The 23,453-nt window shown below is 34.3% G+C and overlaps 1 protein-coding gene across 2 annotated transcripts in view; it reads left to right on the plus strand.

Moving 5' to 3' along the window:
* Positions 1–20,563, plus strand: part of APOOL (apolipoprotein O like) — a gene marked incomplete at its 3' end in the record, with an annotated part of 45,764 nt that extends 25,201 nt beyond the window's left edge. The window contains exons 6-8 of one of the 2 annotated variants that reach the window (XM_084258111.1): positions 12,618–12,752; positions 12,929–13,046; positions 20,475–20,563. In XM_084258111.1, the coding sequence (XP_084114237.1) occupies positions 12,618–12,752; positions 12,929–13,046; positions 20,475–20,563 (342 nt within the window). The remainder of the gene's footprint in view (positions 1–12,617; positions 12,753–12,928; positions 13,047–20,474) is intronic. The other variant, XM_084258112.1, reaches the window with a different exon arrangement.
* Positions 20,564–23,453: the final 2,890 nt, after the last annotated feature.

The following is a 23,453-nucleotide window of genomic DNA, read 5'->3' on the forward strand; positions in this document are numbered from 1 at the left end:
AGGGTATCAGATCCTTTGAAACGATCGTCTGCTGTATCTGTATTTTTGTGCAGTAAAGGAACCATACCATTCAAGAGACTCTCCAAAAGTTCTATAGTGTAAAAGCAAGTTATGAAAGACTAATATAGAAGATCCTTTGAAAAATAAAAGTCACACTCTATTTGTACACCATTTTGGAAATATACTTCAAGATGGAACTACTCTTTATATTTTTCCTCACAATATTTTCATTATTAACTTATGTAAAGAATAATATTCTGCTTGACAACTATAAAATATTATAGGAATGGACTTATTGAATAATAGTTTAACACTTTTTAAAAGCTGTTAATCTTTACTGAAGGGCATAATTTTAAAAATAAATTTAAATATATTTAGAGATTTATCTTGTTTCTGAATGAAAGGACTCAATATTGGAATATGGCTGATGCTACCAAATTTATAAATTTTATTCAGTTGTTGCAGAATTCCTGGATTTGGAAAGAACATGACATTCACTCAACATTCAGCCATTGTTATATATCTACCATGTATCAGTGACTATATTAAGCTATAACATAGACAATATAAGAGACCAAGAGAACAAAAGAGAATGTCCAAAACCAAAAATATTGAATATATCGTGTACACATGGGGTGGGGGTATAAGTATGGTAATGGTGGCATTTCAGATCAGTGTATAAAGAAAGGATGGATTATTCAAGAAATGTGCTGGAATAATTGGCTATTTGGAAAATACATAGACATTTCTTCACCAAGTATCATGCAAATATTCCAGGGGGAATAAAAACCTAATAATAAAATATAATGCTACAAAGGTGTAAGTATACAGACAGATATTTGTGTAATCCTGAGATAGAGAAGTCCTTCTTAAGTAAAAAACAATTCAGAATCTATCCGAGGGAAAAAAATAATATATTTTACTACATCAAAATAAGTTCATCTCTGTTGATCCAATATACCATGCGTGAAGTTAATGGAAAAATGAAAAACTGGGGACTATTTGTAATGTATATGACAAAGACAAAATAACGTACTTACTGTATTAACAGTTTCTGTAAATGTGTTGGCAAATTGAGGCAAGCAAAATTAAGTTGATTGTATTAAAGAATCAGGAATGAGAATTCAAACCTAGGAAGTAGTCTGACATATTTTACTCTGTGACAACTGTTACAACAGTCTCACTATTGAATTTAGTTTATATAGGTAGGAACAGTGAACCATGGACATTAAAAATGTAATTATTCTTAACAGGGAGGCTTCTATTTGTAAGTTGTTTTGACCCAAACATACATTGCTTCTATCTGTGCACAAAGTAAGACCAATGCTGTACTTTTGTCACATACTGATTTCTAAAGTATAAATTGTGGTAACTGGCTCCTTGGTCATTAGTGTAGGTTTGAAAGGCTAGTTACTCTCAGGCAGCATATTCCTGCATAGGCTGTAGCGTGAAGCCTGTTTAACCTTCAAGGCTATGCAGATGACTTTGCTCTCTTGACTACTAGACCATGAAGGGGAGTTCCAGAATATTTTTTTCTTAATTTGTCATTTTATTGGTCATCTGAATAGATTTAAGAAAGTGCTAGAGAAATGTTAATAATGCAGATTCAACATAAATCATATTGTATTTGTAGATGTTACATTATAAATAGCAAAAACTTGGGTAAATATTCTTCTGGTATTTTAAAGCTATTATGTGAAAGAGCAAAACAGTAGCTTCAGTCATTAAAACAGTTGGAAATTCTATTTTTTTCTAAAATTTTATTAATTTGTCAGTCATTTACATAGCTATACTGTTTATGATTGATATATGTTCCAACCTTGCTCTACATCAGGGATCCTCAGCAATCACCTGGTAAGCATCCCTGACTCCAGGACCAGCAACCAGCTCCTTTGGTGCAGACATGATCCAGTCTGAAACTTGCAAGGCCTAGCTTTTCACCAGGGGTCTCTAGCTAAAAATGGGAAATGCATATCATTTAACTCTCAGCCACCAGGAACTCAAGAGACAAAACAATCCCAAGTCTGGCTCTTCCAGGGCTTAGCTTTTCACATCAGGCTCCTAACCACACTTGGGAAGTGCACGTCACTCATCACTTAGCCAATAGAACCTCCCATTAGAACTATGCCCAGGCCTGGAGCTCACAAGGTTTTCTTCTACATCAGGGATCCTCAGCAACACCCCAGTAAGTGCCAGTTACTCCAGGGCCAGCCTGAAACTACTTGGGAGCAGATACAAGCACCAGTGTGGACCTTAAAGCCATAATTTTTCACTTTAGGCCCCCAGCCACATGTGAGAAGTGTGTCTCATTCAAGACAGCCACCAGTGCATCAGGACAGACTCAAGCCTCAGTGAGGGCTGCATAGAATCTCCTTCTAGATAGCAATCTTCAGCATCGTTGTGCCACACTAACCACTAAAACAGGGCCTAAGCCATCAATAATGGGTGGGGCAAGTTCCCAGGGACTCAGCCTGTTGAGCTAGTGTCCCCCAGCCTTCCCAACTACCAGAACAAGGCACAGAAGAGCTTCTTGGGAGGCCTTAGCACCACCACAGATCATACAAGACCCCAGTAGCTTTGGCCACAATCAAGTAAACACCCAGAACAGTGAAGAGAAAGGGATCATATACAACAACAGATCCAGCTACACACAGTAAACCCACCGTAAACAATGGGAAGAAGTAAAAATACAAATGACCAAGCAAGCCCACAGTGGAACAGTGTACCACAGAGAGAAAATAAAACCCCAGAACCAAATCACAAAGACATGGAACAGCTTCTTTACCTACAAGACATAGAATTCAAGCTGGCCATGATCAAGAAATCTAAAGAAAGGGAACAACACAAAGAAAACTCAGGAAAGGAAATGAATACCATGAGAAAAACATTCAAAAAACAGAAGATCGAAAATAAAACTCTAAACAAGACATTAGCGGAATTGGAGGAGGAGACAGCCATGGTAGTACAATAAATCAATGGAAAAATGAATCAATAAACTCAAAGATGAAAAAGAGGTAAGAAGCATGATAGAAAAGGAAAGAGGAATAAAGGAAGAAGAATGAAGAGGCACTTTGAAGGAAATATAAGAAGAGGCACTTTGAAAGGAAATATAACAATCATAGGAATCCTAGAAGAGAGAAGGGAATGGAAAACCTATTTAGGGGAACAGTGGAAGAGAAGTTCCCAAACTGGAAGAAGGAAATGAACATAACAAGACGCCTTGCTACCTAGGTAAAAGGAAAACTGCAGCAAGAGACATAATACTAAAACTTCCGAGTCCAAGACAAAGGAAAAGTAATGAAGCTGATGATGGGGAACAAACACATGACCTATTAAGGCGCACTGATTAGGCTAACAACAGATCTCTCTAAGGAATCAATAAAGGCAAGAAGAGAATGGAATGACATGTGCAAAAAAAATCCAGGGAAAAAGATGTCAGCCAAGATTATCCTCCAGGGCTCTCTTTCCCATATGAGAGAAAGATAAGGATCTTGTCAGACAGAGAAAATCTTAGGGAGTGGTCATCCACCAATGCCCTCCCTCGACCCCTAAGAAATATTTTTAAAAAAGCCTGAGGATCTAAACCAGAGAGAAAAACAAACACAAAGAACTGAAAAAGGAATGAAATAGAACCAAAAAGCTAGGAGCAAAATGGTAGTGATGGACACTTATTTACATGCTGATAATCACTCTAAATGTTAATGGTTTGGACTTACCAATAAAAAAGGCAGAGCATATAGTTGGATTAAGAAGCAGAATCTAACCTTCTGCTGCATCCAGGAAACACACCTAAGTGCCAAGGATAAACACACAGAAAGTAAAGGGATGGAAAACAATCCTGCAAGCAAATGGCACCCAAAGGAAAGCAGGAACAGACATACTTACATCAGACAAAATAGACTTCTAGCTTAAAAAAGTCCTGTGACAGGGATGGACACTATGTAACGAACAAGGGAATATAGAGCAGAAAGACATAACACTCATCAATATATACTCACTAGACACCCCACTGATTGGAAAAAAAAATCTTTGAACTCCAGTCAACTGATAAGAGACTGATCACAAAGATATACAAAGAAATCACACAACTCAACAAAAACAAAAGAAACAATCCAATCAAGAAATGGGCAGAAGAACTTAAAAGACATTTCTCCAAAGAGGAAATGCAAATGGCCACCAGGCATATGAAAAATGTTCAACATCCCTTATCATCAGGGAAATGCAAATCAAAACCACATTGAGATACCACCTTACACCAGTAAGAATGGCACATATCAAAAAAAACAAGCAACAGCAAATGTTGGCGAGGTTGTGGAGAAAAAGGAACTCTCTAACATTGCTGGTGGGAGTGCAAACTGGTCTAGCCACTATGGAAAGCTGTCTGGAGGTTCCTCAGTCTACTAAAAATGCAGCTACCATAAGACCCGGCAATTCCACTCCTAGGGATCTACCCAAAGGACACAAAAACATTGACTTAAAAGAACACCTATACACCAATGTTTATTGCAGCACTATTTACAATAGGTAAAACCTAGAAACAACCCAAATGCCCAAAAATAAATGACTGGATCATGAAGATGTGGCATATATACACAATGGAATATTATTCAACAATCAAAAAGGATAAAGTCATGCCATTCACAGCAACTTGGATGGAACTAGAAGGAATTATGATCAGTGAAATAAGCCAGAAGGAAAAAGAAAAATATCGGATGGTTTCACTTACAGGAATGTTGGGGAACCAAATGAGATATCAGTGTAAAAAAAAAAAGTACAAAATAATAACAGTACAAAACACAACAAAGCAAAAATGGAGAAATATAAATTAGAGACATCCTGCAGGGGAGGATGAGGGAGAAGAATCAAAGTGAGGGAGGGAGGAGCAAAGGGGTCTGAGGTGATGGTGCACAGGTGCATTGGTGAGAGAAACTATGGGGACTACACCTGAGGGGGTGGGGGAAAGCAAATGTTTAAAAATGAACAATGATGTAAAAAAATTAATATAAAAGAATGTATACTCACTAAATGACAGCGCACCAAAATACATCAGATGACTACTATCAAATTAGAAAACAGACAATGGAGAAAATACATAGGTGGCTGGAGACTTCAATACCCAACTCTCATTAATGGACAGATCAACATGACAGAAAATAATCTCCCAGAAGAAAGACCTAGACCATGTGCCTAATAGTCATTAAAAGGGTACTATACCCAAAAATACCAAATATACATTTTTCTCAAGTACACTTGGCTTATTCTCCAGGACTGACCACACACTGGGTCACAAGACAAACCTCAACAAATCCATGAAGGTAGAAAATATATGAAGTTATTTTCTCTTACCATAAAGGTACTGAATTAAAAATCAACTGCAAATGAAAACATGGAAATATTTTAATCCATGAATTGTGAATAATACATTACTTAACAACCACTGGGTTAATGGCACAATCAAAGAAGAAATTAAAAAATACAGTGAGGCAAATGATAATGAGGACACAACCTTGCAGAATGCATGGGACACAGCAAAAGCAGTTCTAAGAGGGTGGTATGTAGCAATGCATACCATTATGAAACTAGAAAGAGTACTTACAAACAACCTTGTGTCTCAACTCAAGGAACTAGTAAAAGAAGAAAAAAATTCCTAAGGCCAGTAGAAACAAGTAATAATAGCTAGAGCATAAATAAATAAAATAGAAAACAAAAAGACAGTACAAAAGATCAATGATGCAAAAAGATAGTTCTTTGAATAAAATAAATAATATACAAACCTTTAGCAGGCTAGCTAAGAGGGAGAAAACTTAAAAAATATGATCAAAAATGAAAAAAGTTACAACAGACACTGCAGAAATTCATAAAATAATAAGATTGCTATAAACGTTTAAATGTACACAAATTCAACAACCTAGACAAAAACGCATATATTATCAAAATTGTACAATCACCCAATATTGAATAGGGAAAAAAATAAAATAACAGACCAATCACAAGCAAGGAAATGGAAACTAATCAATTCTCCCCAAAAAATAAAAGTCCATGATGAGATGACTTTGCCAGTTGGTTCTACCAAAACTTCAAAGGCAAACTAATATCTATCCTGCTCTGACTTTTTCAGAATATCAAGGTTGAAGGAATTCTTACAAACATTTTATGAGGCACATATTATACTAATGCCAAAGACAACACAACGAAAGAAAACTACAGACCAGTCTCCCTAAGGATAGATACAAAACCCTCAATAAAATCTTAGCAAACAAAATCCAAGAAAACATTAAAAGATTATACCCCATGACCATTCATAGCAAGATTCATAACAAGAACATAGGGATGGTTCAACATCCGAAAATCAATGTAATATACCACGTCAAAACAGAAAAAAAGCACATGATCATATCAATAGATGCTAAGAAAGCATTTGATATGCTTCCATTTATGATGAAAACTCTTGAAAAGCTGCGCATAAATTGAATGCATTGGAACGTAATAAAAGCCATATATGACAAACCCACAGCTAGTATTCGCTATAGTGAAAAACTGAAAGTCTCTCCACTAAGATCTGGTAGAAGACAACGTCCACTCTCACCACTACTATTCAACATAGGATTGGAAGTGGGAGCTAGAGAAAGTGGCAAGAGAAAGCATCAAAAGGAATCCAAATTGGGAAAGAAAGAAAACTATCATTATTTGCAGATGTTATGATAATATACATAAATAACCCTGAAGACTCCATGAAAAAACTAATTGAAAAAATAAATGAGCTCAGCAAAGTGTCAGGTTACAAAATAAACATACAAAAATCAGTTGCATTCCTATATAAAATAATGAAGTAGAAGAAGAAATTAAGGAAGCCATCCCATTTACAATCTCACCAAAAAAATTTAAATACTTGGGAATAAACCTAACAAAAAAAAGGGGGGGGTTGAAGGATCCTTTACAGGGAAAACTGTAAAACATTGCTAAAAGAAATAGAATAAGACATGAAAAAATGGAAAGATAAACCCTGCTCATGGATTGGAAGAATCAACGTTGTCAAAATGTCCATCCTACCAAAAGCAATTTATTGATTAAGTGTTATCCCAATAAAAATCCCAATGGTATTCTTCAAAGAGGTAAATAAAAGAATACTGAAATTCATATGGAACCACAAAAAAATCCCAAATAGACAAAGCTCTCCTGACTGAAAAGGGGGGAAATTAAAGAATCAAATGAAGACTTCAAACTATACTATTAAGCCATGATGACTAAAACAACATACTACTAGAACAAAAACAGAGACATAGACCAATGGAATAGAATTGGAAGCCCAGAAATAAAACCACATGTTTATGGACAACCAATCTATGAAAAAGAGTGAAGTATACACACTGGAACAAGGAAAACCTCTTCAATACATGGTGCTGGGGAAATTGTACTGCCACATGCAAAAGAATGAAACTAGACCATTATCTCACACCATACATGAAAATCAACTCAAAATGGATAAAAGACTTGTATGCAATCCCTGAAAACATAAAATATACAAAGGAAAACATAGGCACAATACTATGATATAAATCTCAGAAACATCTTTGCAGACTCATCTCCAGCAGCAAAGAAAACAAAGGAGAAAATAAACTGGGATGTCATCAAACTAAAAAGCCTCTGAACAATGAAAGAAATAGTGATCAAAACAAAAAGACACTAATAAATGGGAGAAAATATTTGCATACCATACATATGGTAAGGAGTTCATACTCAAGAGTTACAAAGTGATTATACAACTCAACAAAAAGAAAACAAACCAACCATTCAAAAAATGAGCAGAACTTTGGTACTTCTCCAAAGAAGACATACATATGACTAACAGGCACATGAATAAATGTTCATCATAACTTATCAGGGAAATGCAAATCTAAAACACGAGATACACCTCACACCGGTAAGAATGGTCCATATCAAAAATACCACAAATTACAAGTTTTGGGGAGGGTGTGGAGAAAAAGGAACCCTTTTACACTGTTGGTAGGAATGTAGACTGGTCCAGCCCCTATGGAAAGAAGTGTGGAGATTCCTTAAAATACTAGAAATGGTTTTGTTTTCTAAATTCCTGCTATGAGAGAGACCATCTGGTATTTTTCTTTTTCTTTCTGGCTTATTTCACTGAGCATGATCCCTTCCAGCTCCATCCATATTGCTGCAAATTGCATGTGTTTATCTTTTTTGATTGCTGAGTAATATTCCATGGTGTATATGTACCACATCTTCTTGATCTAGTCATCTATTTTTGGGCATTTGGGTTGTTTCCATAGCTTAGCTATTGTAAATAGTGCTGCTATAAACATAGGCATGCAGGTGCCCTTTTGAATTAATGTTTCTGTGTCCTTTGGGTAAATACCTAGCAGGAAATTTGGAAAACTTAAATAAGGGTCCAAGAAAAAGACTAATTATAATAAAGTAAAATTCAAAATCAACAAGCAACTATAAACCAGAAACACACTATGGGGGAGAGGAGGGGAGGAGGGAGTAAGGTCAAAAGAGGGGGGGTGAGAATTGTATGGGGAATATAACCAAGATGAAAATGAATGTATTATGCAAGAATGAAAAATGTAAAATATATATAAAATAAAATACTAGAAATGGACTTACCATGTGACCAGGTAGTTCTAATCCTGGTTATCCAGATATCACTAAAATTACTATTTCAAAAGGAAACCTTCACTCCTAGTTTTAGAGCATCACTATTTACAGTAGCCAAGACATGGAAACAACCTTAGGGCCCCAGAACAGATGAGTGGATCAAGATTTGGTAAATATACACAAAGGAATACTACTAGAAAAAGATAAACTCATGACATTTGAAGCAATATGGGTGGATCTGGAAGGGATTATACTAAGTGAAGTGAGCTAGGAGAAAATTAAATACTGGATAGTTTCACTTATATGCGGAATCTAGAGAAACTAATCAAAGGTTTAGACAAAGACAAACTGTAAGACTTGAAGCAGACTGTAGATTTGAGACCCCCAGGAGGGGAGAAAAATGGTGAGGGACAGGGGAAGTAGAGAACAGGGTGGAGGGAAGAAGAGCATGGTGGAGAAATGTGGGCACTTTGGTGGTGGGAGAACTATTTTGATTGCACCCGAATGGTGAAATTTAATGTATTGATTTACATGTCATACTGGGAAAAAAATTAGTATAATATTAAAAAATATTTGGGGGATATATTTTCACATTTCCATATGTGCGCATGCTTCATTCCCCCTCTACCAGTCTCCTGGGCCAATGTCCTACCCCCTTCCTTCCCTATCATGTCCTATCTTCCCCTTTGTTTCCTCTGATGATCAGTATATTTTTCATAGTGTAAGAATTGTTTTTGCTTTGCCTTGCCAGTTTAGTCAAATCAGTAAAAAATGAATGCCCTCTAAGAAAATTAAGTATATGAGCAAGCAATCCACAAAATAATAAACATAAATCACCTAATATGTAAAAGATGCTTCATCAGGAATCAAATAAATGCAAATTGTTTAGATACTAGTGTTTAGATTTTCAATTTGACAAAGATTTAAAAGATTCATAGTACTGCTCCTGGTAAATGGACTAAGAAAACATATATATTCTTCTTGCAGTATGTCACTGACTTTCTAGAGATAGTGAGGCAATATTATCCAAAATCAAAATATATGTAATACTTATTCCAGTTATTTCACATCTAGGAATTTGTCCCAAGGAAACACCATGAGTTCTCATCACAGAATGTTTATAATGTTTATAATCACCCTTCAAAAAAGGAAACCTGCCATATGACCATCAACAAGGGACTTGTTAAAGAAATCATAATGCCGATATACTCAACAATGGGGATTTGTTAAACAAATTGTGGTATTTCCATTGTAGAATACTACTATAACGATGAATACTACATTATAGAATAGTAACTATGCATCTATTAAAATAAGAAGCAAATTGACTTCCTTTTAATAGGTGTATAATCTGACATGGAAACATTTCTGTGACATTGTTAAGCTTTGAAGAAATTAAATCTCAATAATATGTATAATGTGATCCCATTTGTGTTAAAAATGAAACAAAGTAACTTATTTTAAAATTTAAATGTGAACATCATTGATATTGTAGCGTATGATTTATTCTTTAATCACTTTTTTCAACTAAGTTCATTACTGACTTCTACTCATGTCACTGCATATAAATCTACGTCATCTTTTTTGGTAGATCTATAAATATGGACATTTCATTTGTTTCTATGTGCATATATATGTAATATACATATAAGAATAAAATATCCACACAAATGTTAACAAAGCTTACATTTAGAGGAGGAAGATTTTATACTAATGGATTGATTGATTTTTCTTAAATGTAGGAATATGCTTAACAAAACAATAAAAATATTTCTATTTAAGGAAGAAAAACATAGTTTTAAAAAAATATTTTTATAGAAAGTATAATCCTGGAAAGCTCCCCAAAACTTCATTAAAACTTGAAAAATGAATAGCTGTTGATGCTACAAAATCCATAAGAAAGAAAAATATAGGAAAAGAAGTGGAAGAAGGAATCACTTTTCAATTTGACAAAGATTTAAGAGTCATACTACTGCTGCTGGTAAATGGACGATGAAAACAGACATACATTCTTTCTGCAGTGTGTGACTGACTTTCTAGAGATAGTGAGGCAATATTATCCCCAAAACTTCATTAAAACTTGAAAAATCAATAGCTGTTGAAGCTACAAAATCCATAAGAAACAAAAATATGGGAAAAGAATTGGAAGAAGGAATCAGGAGATTTTCAAAGGGAAAGAAGATATGAATGAAAGTTACAGCAACCCCAAAGTTATATAGATATGTAAGTGACTGAATAAATAAAAGTAACAGCAGCTTCAGAAATTCAGTCAGCATCTTAGCCTCTGTCTTAGTGTGTTTATAGTTAATTTTTATTTCATGCTTCTACCAAGGAAAAAGTACTATTCTCTGGAGAAATTAATTGATGCTTATGACTGAAGAAGTCACCATACAAATTTAAGCGAAAGCATTAACTTTGTGGCATCTTAAATGGGTCCTTTATCCTTATGTGTCAGTGATGCTGTTGCTGTAGTTGGTAATAAATTAATACGGAATTATGCTGAACTGAAGCCCAGAAATGTAACTATAAAAATTTAAAAACACACACACACACACACACCAGAAAAAATAATCTCATTTTATAGTCAGCTGTTTTTCATTTTTTTAAAGATTTATTTATGCATACAAGAGCTGAGGTACAGGCCAGAGGTGCAAGGGGTGAGAGGATTCACTGGAGACAGTGTGGGGACCAGAACAGGCAGATCTACTGAAATACACTGCTGAAGGGAGCAGCAGGCAAGGCAGGAGAGGCAGGAGAGGTCTGCTACACCATGTGGGTTAGCTCCCTGGTCAGGTGTCGTACTCATGTTGCAGTGGCTGCTAATAGCTTTATAGTGCAAGACTTAACCCCTTGCACCACCAGGGAGGCCCCTCAACTGTCTATTATTTTAAATCATCTTTCTGAAGTCCCTGTTACATTGCTACAATTTTAAATTTACCTGTTACATTATGAATGAAAACTATACCTTTTATAAGACTATTTTTAAGGAAGTTAGTGGCTTATAGTCAAATTAAAAGGAAGGTATAGAGATTTATCATACACTCCAGTCATTATATTGTCATAGCCTCCTCTGTTATCAACATCTCCCACTAGAGTGGTACATTTATTATAATTGATGAGCCTACATTAACACATCATTATTACCCACAGTCATCATTATTACCTCTGTCTCTGGTGAATCCTCTAACTCCTTACACCTCTGGCCTACACCCCAGCTCTTGTGTGCATAAATAAATCTTTTAAAAAATAAAAAAACAGTTGACTATAAAAGTTGACTATAAAATAAGATTTTTTCTGGTGTATATATCCATGTATGTGTATATATATATATATGTATATATATATGTATATATATATAAATCTTTATAGTTTTACTTCTGGGCTTCGGCTCAGCATGATTCCATATTAATTTATTACCAACTACAGCAACAGCATCACTGACACATTAGGATTTACTCTTGGTGTTGTATTAACTATAGTAGTGCCACCTGATCCTCAAGGATACATTCCAAGACCCCTAAGTGGATATCTGAAACCATGGATAATATGTATACTATATGCTTTCCTATTAGTGCCTTTGATAAATTTTAACTTATAGATTAGGCACAGTTAAGACATTAACAACAAATAATAATAGAACAATTAGTAAAATATATATATACAGTAAAAAAAGTTATGTGAATGTGGTCTCTCAAAATAACTTACTATATGTAGTATTTTCCAACTCAGTTGACTACAGGTAACTGAAACAGCAGAAAGTGAAACTAGGTAAAGGGTGACTATGGTATGTATAAATTTTTTAGTATTTTACAGGAAGCAAATAATTTTTCATATAAAATGTAGAAAATGGAGAGTTATTTGATCTAGAGATTTATATCTATATTTCTATTTATTTCTTTTGATTCTAACCTGGTATTCATATGAAATATGTAACATACATTTTAATATATTTTAACTTTTACAAACATGTTATTTGATTTACTTTTTGTCTTAATTAGGTAACTGGGAAAAAGGCATATGATACAAGTCAGCAAATTTTTGAAGAAGTTAAATCATTGTGGACAAAAAATAACAAAGAGTCACTTCCTGAACCTAAAGAAAAAAACAAGGTAATGTTTAAATGGACCAAAAAGATAGATATTTAATTTTGTTTGGGTGGGTGTTGATTTATAATGGGAGTCTTAAAGGTCAGATGTAGAATGAAAGGAGATGAAGGAACATAATACCATCACATGCTACAGTTTTTGGTATATTTTATTCATTTAGTAATATGATTTACTTATGAAGGAAAAATCTTTTTGGTAAACAGCTAGGAAGCTCCGCTGAAATAGAAATACCTGCAAAAACAACTCGTGCCCTGAGACACTCAGTGCCTTTGCCAGCAGAACACAGCACTGAAACAAAGATCAAGTCAGAATGCACCTCAGGTTTGTTTGGAATAGTTCAATTTTGTTTTCATTCTTTTCTTAAATAATTTTCATTGTATTATAAATAGTAGTTTGAACATTATTTAGTATTTTCGTCATAAATGTTTTGTCTTATATCTGATATCTTTCTAGGTTATGAGGTACTCAGGTATTTGAGATTCTTTCTAAAGACTCAGTTCATAACGTAGATCTTTGAATTTGGTAGTATAGGGGATCACTGGCAGGTTGGGTGAATGAAGCATTTAATGTCACTCTATAACTGTGAACTTTTTAATCAGGTTGGAGGAAAATGTGCCTTTTTGAATTCTATCAATTTATAGGATATAAATATGTGTCACATCTACACAGAAGAAATATCAACTTTCTCTTTTTTGTGCTATTCACCCCTCTCAGTCTCAGCTTCCACCATTGGTTTTATTTAGTTTAGCTACCAAGAAGACTTTTAGTATCAAATAGTAAAAACAGTACCAATTTTAATACTAATAACTTTGCTAGTAGTAGATACAAGTAACCAATACTTTGTAGTACTAAACAGTGACAATGAAACCTTCTATGCAAATACTGCCATGGTTTTGCTGTCATCAAAAACAAAGTTAACAGAATGTTTACTACCATTTTAACAGTGTATTCACATAAACTCACCAGTTACTGTTATGCATTAGTTTGTCTCCCTGTCCATTGTGAATGGTATTAACCATTAAGTTCTCTTATTGCAATGGAAATAGGGCCAACTCAGAGGTAGAAAGTACATACTGATAATATGTACTTTTTATTGAACATCTACTGTAGTACAAAAACTGTATTATGTTATTTAACCCTCAACTAAAAGTACAATAAAAACAAAAAATCTCTGGTATATATGTAATTAGAATAACATTATGATGAAGAGACTGAAACTCTGAGAGCTTAAGTGAGTTGCTCAAAATGATATAGCTTATGAGTAGCAAGGTTGTGTTTAATAGCTTAGATCTTCCTGACACCAGAGTTTAAGCTCTTTCCATTATCTATAGTTTATCTAATTTAAAACCGTAGTTTAATCTCTGATTTCAGCCTCCTTCTCTCTCACTTAATTTTTATAAAAGACATCACTGAGTAACAAACATGATTTGACTTTTACTTTTACCTTCTGTTACCTCTCCATTCTAATCAAGGTAAGTTATAAAGTTTTTAGATTCTCTCTGAGTAATCTATAGTTGACTTTATTCCCATATGTATATTATATATATGGTTATTTTTCTAAATGCCTGTCAATTCCATGGTATCTTAGGCAGATGAAACATGTTCACAGTGGGATCAAATAATCTTTAGCCAATGTATTTTCTTCACACATCTGGATTCTAGAACCCTTTACCTGCCTGTCATGGATAATGTGGGATATAAAAAGCATTCCAAGGAGTCCTGTAGAGGAGAGAAATATGCTAGGGCTATTCACCCTTATTCTATATTATTAGAGTTAATTATACAGTAGACCCTCGGGTTCACCATTTCTACATTTCACATGCAACCCCAGAGGTCCAAGACATGGAAAGAGACAATAGTGATTATGAGCACAGATTTTAGAATAAGACCTGAATCTGTATCCTAGATCCAATATTTACTAGTGCCATAACCTGAGGCAAGTTACCTAATATTTTAAAGAAGGACAATAATGTTTTTCTCACATGGTTTTTCTGAGAACTAAATGAGATAGATATTACACATAAAGCATGGAATACAGTGTCAAACACATACAAATTCTCAATGAGTATTAGAAAATATCATTATCTTTGCCTACATTAATTTGTCATTTTGCCAATGAACAAATTTTCATTAAGCGCATTTTGGAAACATGTCATTTAGCTGGAGAACCTAGTCATAGCCACCACTTATCCACACAGAATGGATTATGTGTAATCTTCAACTGTATATCATGGCTCTGAATGTATGGTTGGTTGTTCTCTATCATCCGTATATATGTATGGTGAAAATTATGTTATTTTGTAATCACAAATTTGGCAATGTAGTAACATTACACATGCACATCTTCAAAATCTGATAAAAGCAAAATGAAATCTGACAGTATCACAGTATCAATGTCCTTATAAAGCAGAGGTTGGCAAACTGTGTCCTTTGTGCCAAATTTGGCTCACTGCCGACTTTTGTACATTTCACAAGCCAGGAATGGCTTCTCTGTTGTTTAAATGGTTGATAATATATCAAAAGGAAAAGTTTGTGTCAATGAAAATTATATGAAATACAAATCTTAGTGTTTATAAATAAAATTTTATCAAAACACAGCCATACTCATTCACTTACATATTGTGACTACTAGAGATCATGCATTTGCCAGATTTTTATGAATCAGGACACTAAATAGCCAAGCTGGAAACCTCTACAGTGCAAAACCAAGTTTCCTGCAGTCTTTCAGCACAAAGGAGATAGAAACCTGTCAATCTCTCAATCAGAAGCTTGGGAGTGCCACACCTGAGGAACAGAGAGAAAATGGAGGTTGACTGTCTCTTACTAAAACTTCAGTCCAGCTCACTGCTTGATTGGATTAAGATGATAAGCACTTCATTCTTCCTAAGAGAGGAAATGGGTCACTCTCTACTAGAGCTTCATGGTGCTTTTATTCAAAGTGTCCACTATACAAACAAAATATTAGTCACACAAAATGCCAGGAATATGTGACTGACAATCAAAAGAGAGAAAATAATAACAGCAGACCCATAACTGATCTAAATATTGAAGTTAGCAGAAAAGGGCTTCGAAGTAACTATGATTAACATTAAATAGAAAATATGATGCACCTAATGGACGAACAGATGGAAAATTTCACATAGTATTGGAATCTATCAAAAAATCAAGTGGATTTTCTAGAATTGAAAAAGACAGGTCTTAATTCTGAAATTAAGAATACTGGTTAATAGGGAAAAAGGCAAATAGAATAAAGTGTGACAATGCACTTTGCAATAACTTGTCCCTTTAAGTGTTCCAGCCACTGTGAAGCTGAATACTGAATATCATCCCAATTTTTTAATAAAAGAAACAAAAATAGAATTTCTAGCAGTCCTAACCTCACAGCAATTAGTGATCTGTTCCATTTTTTGGTACCTAACTTGCTTAAAATATAAATGAGATAATGTGTGAAATAAGTTATCAGTAAACATCCTACCTCATGGCTATTTTAGACAATAATCCATTGCAGTTTTACAATAACTAAAAACATTTTATTCATTTTCTGTTATAATACCATAATTTTGCAAAGTCTGCCAAATTAAGTAGAAAATGTTTTTATTAGTGATTAAGATATGATAAAGAGAAAAGGAAAATATTATAATGGTTTATGGGATTGAGATTCAAGAAGAGTTTTATATCTTCTTATCCTTTAGGGCAGAGAGCTTTTAATCAGCTCAAGGGGTGAAGAGTGTTTTGTTGTATTTTTTTTACCAACAGAATGTTAAATTTTACTTTCCTTTATATGGGATAACTCCATCTCCCAGGGAAATGACACAGTTTTTTACTTTATATCACAACAGAGGAAATAGATCTGTTGGCTTGTTCTTTGGGTTGTTATTGCAGTAGACAAGCCACAGGCCACATTGCTTCAAGGGGTGAAAAAATTTCTAAGAGGCAAGATATAATCCTTAATTACTCAGATCAGAATAAGATGAATCTTTTTTTAAAGGCAGAAATCAAATGATTTATTCTAAGTGGTTCTAAGCCAGAAGAACCCATATCACAATTGGGTTTTTTTCCAAAATCACTCCATCCAAGAATTATAGCATCTTCAGAGGTGAGGCCCCCAAGCAGGGAATGCTGATACAATTCCTCTAGTTAATAAAAACTGAAATAAACTATCAGTAAATTAAAAATTTGAAGCCTTTCAGCTTCAGTTTGAGAAGTAGCAATCTTAAAGCAGAGACCTTTCAAATTTGGGTGAGCTGAATTATTTCCCAAACTTACTATAAAAATATAAATTAAGGAAGTATGTGGAAGTACTAGAGAATTCAGTCAGATGATGGCATTGTTAAACAATTAGACTCATTCAGTTATATAAAAATATTTTTGTCACATGCTTATGTATTTAATAAAGAAAACTTTTTTGGTAATACACTCTTCATTTATACTGAGCAAAGTCTCCTACCACTTAGCAGTAAAAGTACATTTGAGATAAAAGCAGACAGAACCCCTAGCAAGCAGTTTCTCAATTTTTGTGAGTGTGAGTGCTACTGACACGTTCTCAGAATATTTTTACATTAATAAAATAAAATTCATTGTAATATATGAACTTCCTTAAGTAGCCAACAGTATCTAACATATTTGATATATGCTATAATTTTGAAGTAGTAATAAATATAAATATCTGGATATAGCTACAACTACAGCGTAAATGGAAAATATCTTTCTATTTCTGACAAAATACGAGGTCTTAACATTATTGTGACTTGTTGCCTACATTCATTATTGAAGACACTGTTCATTTTCAGTCAAATGTTAATGAAAATAAAAAGAAATTTCTCTCATCCAAGCTCATAGTTCACATGAATTCTATCACAGACCACCAGAGGAATACCAGGTTAAGAATCTCTATTCTATAGAGAGCTGTATTGGTACCATGTGTACTAATTACTTGTGATCTGTTTTTTTTTTTTAATATATTTGGTGGTGATGTTACATAGAGTTATATCACATTATAAAATAGGAAATGTTTCCTAAAAGATTATTGTAAAAGGCGTCATTGTATAAGAATTCTCCCTTTAATTTTCATTGTAAAACCAGAAATATAATTCCTCTATGGAAAAAGACTCCCAAATATAATAAAATTATTTAAAAATGAATCATATTTTGAAAACCATATTTAAAATAAAAAGAAATTTCTGAAAAATATCTTTAATCTTATATCACAAAGTACAGGCATACCTTAGAGAAATTGCAGGTTTAATTCCAGACCACCACAGTAAAGTGAATGTCACAATAAAGCCAGTCAAAAGAATTTTTTCTTTTCCCAGTGCATATAAAAGTTAAGTTTACACTATGCTATAGCCTACTAAGTCTGCAGTGGCATTATCTCTAATAAAGCAATGTTCATGCCTTTATTAAATGTAGCAAAGAGATACCAAGTGTGTACACACTGTTGGGGAAAATGGTGACAATAAACTTTCTCTATGCAGGGTTGCCACAAACCTTCAATTTTTTTTTAAAAAAAACAGTATCTGTGAAGGACAATAAAGTACAATAAAGGTATGCCTGTAAGTACAAAAGTAGTTGTTTCTTGACTTATTACCATATAAAAGGTATTACATGCAGCACTTTATGCATATTATCGTATTGAATACTGAAAATAATCATATGACACTGTTACTAATCTAACTCCCATTTTATAGAAGAGCCATTGTTGTTGTGTTAGGCGTCAGACAAACCTGGATTCAGTCTTGACCACCATTTATCATTTATCAGTGCAGTGACACTGGTCAAGTTTCTCAACCCATATAAATTAAAATTTATGTATTTATAAAGCAATGATAATATAAAAATAGCATCCATTTTATGGTGGTATTGAGAGATAATGCATGGAAATAATGTAGCCCCTTGCCTGGCACATAGTCAGCTTTTCAAAATCACCATTGATACACGCATTGCCAAATCCAGGAGTTGATTTTCCATCTCCCTCTTATGCAGTCTATCAGTAACGTTTAACATAGGTGATTATTCTCTCCTCTCTGAAATAATCTTTTCACTTTGCTTGTAGGATACCACATGCTCTTGAGTTCTTTTAACTCACATACTAGCTTTTCCCTCTCAATTTTCTCTGCTACATTAATTTGCGTAATTTCAAAAAAAAATTGGAGTATCCAAAGGGCTCATTTCTTGCCCCCTTTCTCTGATGTTCTAGATGTTCTCATATAGTCTTATAGTTTTAAATGCATATTCAGCTTAGGACTATAAAACTTTCAGGTCAGGCCAGGCCTCTCCTGAGCTCTATGGACTCACATTTCTACTTGCTTAGGCAACATCTGTGCTCAGATGTCTAGTTAACAGTTTACATTTAACACATTGAAACTTCATTTGCCTTCCTTCTGCCACATTTTTCCCTATCAGTAAATGTCAACTCAATTCTTCCACTTTCTCAAATTAAAGAATTTCAGACAACATATTCAATTCATTTAGGAAATCATCTCTATTCTACCTTCAGAAAGTTCTCCAGAATACAATCCCTTTCTACCATCTCCACTGCTACCACCCTAATTAAATTCATCAGTATCTCTCTTGTGGAGTACTACAATAACTTCCAAACTCGTCTCCCTACTTCCACCCTTATTCTCTGTTACCTGGATGAGAGGTCCTTGGTTCTTGACTAAGGCAAGGAAAGAATTTAAAACTACATCCAGGCAAAGCAAACCATCAGTTTATTTGGCAATAGTACATTCAGGAGAGAATTCAAGTCCTCAGGGATGCCTGCAGCACTATGGGGTTTCATATTTTTATGGTGTTGAGCAATATACAGGTACCACCTTTGCCAGGGTCTTCCAATCAGGGTCTTGCCTCTGCTTTTCCATTGAGTGGGGGGCTTTTAGCCCTTATATGGGACTTGGAGCTGTCAAGGTCATCACCCCCCACAATGCAGGGGGGGCGGGCAAAACCATATATATTAGTATCAGGTGTGGGTATCCACCTTGCTGACTTTAAAGTCATCCCCTCCCTCTGCCAGGCAGGTGGTTCCTGAGTGTTGTTTTATCTACCCCCTGAGGGTGTTTTCCTGGTGTCCTGTATATTGTTGTCCCACCTTCAATTATCTTAGGAACTGCTCTCTACCTTAACTAGCTAACACTCCTAGAGCCTCTTTTACCCAAACCAAGAGTGATCTTTTCAAAATCTAACATATCACTCTTCTGCTCAAAGTTGCTCAGTAGCTTTTCATTTCAGAAGAGAAAAACCTTACCATGACTATATGGCCTGGTATTATCTTTCTGATCACTTTTCTTATTCTCACTGTACCTACCATCACATCTTGCCTACTCTGTTCCGGCCATATTGGCCATTTTGTGGTCCCTCTGGCACGCCAGATCAATTATACCGTCCATCTGCTCACCCTTTAAGGCATTTCCCTTAGATATCTACAGGGTTCATATCTTCACCACCATCAGCCGTTTGCTAAAATATCACCTTTACAGAAGGCTTCTCTAGCCACTTTATTTAAAATTGCAAATTACTCAAGCACTCCGTATCCCCCTCCCTGCTTTATTCTTCTGCATAACACACCATCTGATAATATATTTTACTTGTTTTATAAATTTGTTTGTGTTACCTAATTTGAATGTTATATCTATGTTGGCAGAGGTGTTTTTTTTTTTTTAATATGTTTTGTTCACTGCTGTATTCCCAGTACCAACAATAATTTTGTTAAATGACTCACTAATTGTTTTTTCATTTTAATACTTTTATCAGGTGCTACACAGTTTATGCCTGACCCCAAGCTCATGGATCACGGGCAGTCCCATCCAGAAGATGTAGATATGTACAGCACTAGAAGCTGAAATAGTCTGCATAGAGAACTACAAGATGTGTGAAGTTGCAAATAATAATTAAAAAATCATGTAATGGTAACTGTGACACATAGAGTATAACTTAAACCAAGTTTTTCCCTAATGTCTTCTAATGTATTGTTGACTAATCACATAAGTTACTAAAACACAAACTGAATTCAAGCAATATGAAATGATTTATGAGGAAGGCAGAAGTAGAAGTACGAAGATGCATCTGATGACTTTATAGGGTGTTTATTTAAAAGAGTAAATAATTGAATGCAGATTAAATTGAAATATGAAAAAATATGTATGTGTATATATATATATATACATGTTTATACACATATATATTTGCTTTAGCTTTACTGAATTAATGTCAGCTAAATTAGAATCGTATGTGGGAGGATGTAACACCCCCCCTTTTTTTGTTCACAGCTCTGGAATAAAATATTCATATTTTATGGTACTTGGGCTTGACTTTGTTTTGTTAATGTTAACACCTCTTAATGTCCAAAAACATGTAACTATTTAAGAGGACCTTATGGTACATGAGACCACCCCGTACACACTCCCCAACCAATGCTATTAAGCAATCTTACTGGTTTACTTGTCTGTTCCCCAGGGGATGTATTACAGACCTTTTATTTTCAGACCTTTTATTCTCAAGCCTCCTATACCTGCCAAAGATAATTGTCTATTACAAGATATACCTCCTTTCAGTCATGCATCCCCTTTTTCTAAGACTAATGCTTCTATTTGTTACTGATCACATCCCTTCCCTTTTCCATTACCATATTCCATCCTGTTTAATCTTCAATCTTTGGTTTCTATTTTCACTTATTTTTCTCAACTTCTAAATAGCTTCAGATCTTCTTTATTCAGAAGCAGGTGTAACAAAAACATTTCCTTAACCCTGCCTTTTCCTCTTGAGCTGTCTTTCTTTCTTCCTATGATTGCCATAATTCATTGAGTTCTCTTGTCCACTTCCTCCTTGAAACTCACTTCTCCATTTGCTTTCAGTTATTCCTGATTCTCTTGTTATTCTTAATTCTAAAATGCTGAGGCTCTTTGGGTTCTGTTTTCACTCTGTATGCTCTCATTTTCATTTAACATACTTCACTGTTGTCAGCCATTTATACTTCCAGTTCACATATTTCTTCAGAGCTATGACTGTCTTTCTAATTATTACTTGGAGATATACCAGAGATATCTCCAATGTCAATATGCCTAAGGATAAATTTCTCTCTCCATATGTCTGTCTCAAATCTATTCTACCTTCTGTAATCTTTGCTCTCATCTTCATCACTTTTCTGTAGTATAATATTAGCCTTTTAAGTAAAAGTAGCTGAAATAAATAAGGGTCTATTTAAAGTCTGGAGTTAATCAGTGTAAGGTTGCTCATCGATGCCATCAAAGACCTAGACATTTTCTGTTTCCACTCTGCTCTTTAGCGAGTAGATTTGTCACCTCATGGTTAAAAATGGCATATATATATATATATATATATATATATATATATATATATATATATATATAAAATAGTAGGAAGAAGGGTTAGAGAAAACCATGTGGCTTCTGACCTTTTATCAGAAAAGTAAATGCTTCCTTAAAGCCACCTCAGAAGACATCTGTATCTTGACTAGAGCTTGTCATACAGCCACACTCAGTTCAGGGAATATTGAAAAGATTTTCTTCTTGACAAGAAGAGTATTTTTCCCTTTGTTGAGAAAGACAAGGGGTAAAGGATTTGGAATGAATGTTGAGTTTGAGTTCAGTGTTGAGTGTCAGCTTCCTATTCTAACTTGTCTGTCATTATTGCATAATTGTCTTTCTGCCAACTATTATGAATAATTGCCTTTCCAAAATCTTCAACGGCTCATCATTGCCTACAGTCAAATCAGGATACCTTAGCACGACATGCAAGGTCCTTCATATATGATCCCAGCTCATCTAAATTCTTGGTTACCTTCCCTCACCCATCCTACTGCCAATGTATCTAAAATATGCCACTTGCTTCTTGAATGTGATTTATTCTCTTAAGTCTTTTTTTCTTTCCCTATGCTGGTTCCTTTTGGAATTTTTTTCTGTCTCATCCTGCTCTACATTTCAACTTCCTACTTCATCCTTCAAACCTAATTCCATTGTCACCTCTCAATTCTCCAAGGTAGTATTTAGATGCTCTTTCATTTGTTCCCTTGGCATTTATATTTATGATAGCCCATATGATTTATTATAAAACTAAATCTTGTTTAATGTTTTTTTTCGCAGTTCAGGCTCCTTGTGAATATAACTGAATCATTGTGTAATTTTTATGCCCATGAAATCAAATACCTAGTGTATAGTAGGAATTCATGTTCTACCATGCTGGTTGAAACACAGGATACAAAAAGTATTACAGCATATCAAAGGGTTTATATTGTACTAGGAATTATAGAAACATAAAAATAGTGTTATATGTAGTATCTGCTGATACCAAATTGCTACAGAGGCTCAGAAATGAAATGTAGTTCTAGAGTGATAAAAAGGTGGCAGTGGTACTTCAGCTACTCAAGGTGGGGAAGCAGTTCAGTTACTATTGAACTCTTCAAAATTTAGTTTCAGTATTTGAAGTGATTTTTTTGTACCTTATCTGTTTATAATCAAACACACCCATCGTAGGGCATATTATTTATCTTTAAGATAAAAATGCTACAGTTGATCATTATATTTACCCCAATTTCAGCTATTATAAGATGTGGCTATATAAACATCTTAAATTTAGTGTGATATGGTAGGTAAAATATAATTATCCTAAAGTCAAGTTTATGTGATTTTTTAAATTTTATCTCTTCTTTTGGATCATCAACTCTGTTACTAGCTATTTATATATACATATATATACATATATATATATAAATTT

The sequence above is a fragment of the Talpa europaea genome, assembly GCF_964194135.1.
Source record: "Talpa europaea genome assembly, chromosome: X".
NCBI lineage: Eukaryota > Metazoa > Chordata > Mammalia > Eulipotyphla > Talpidae > Talpa > Talpa europaea.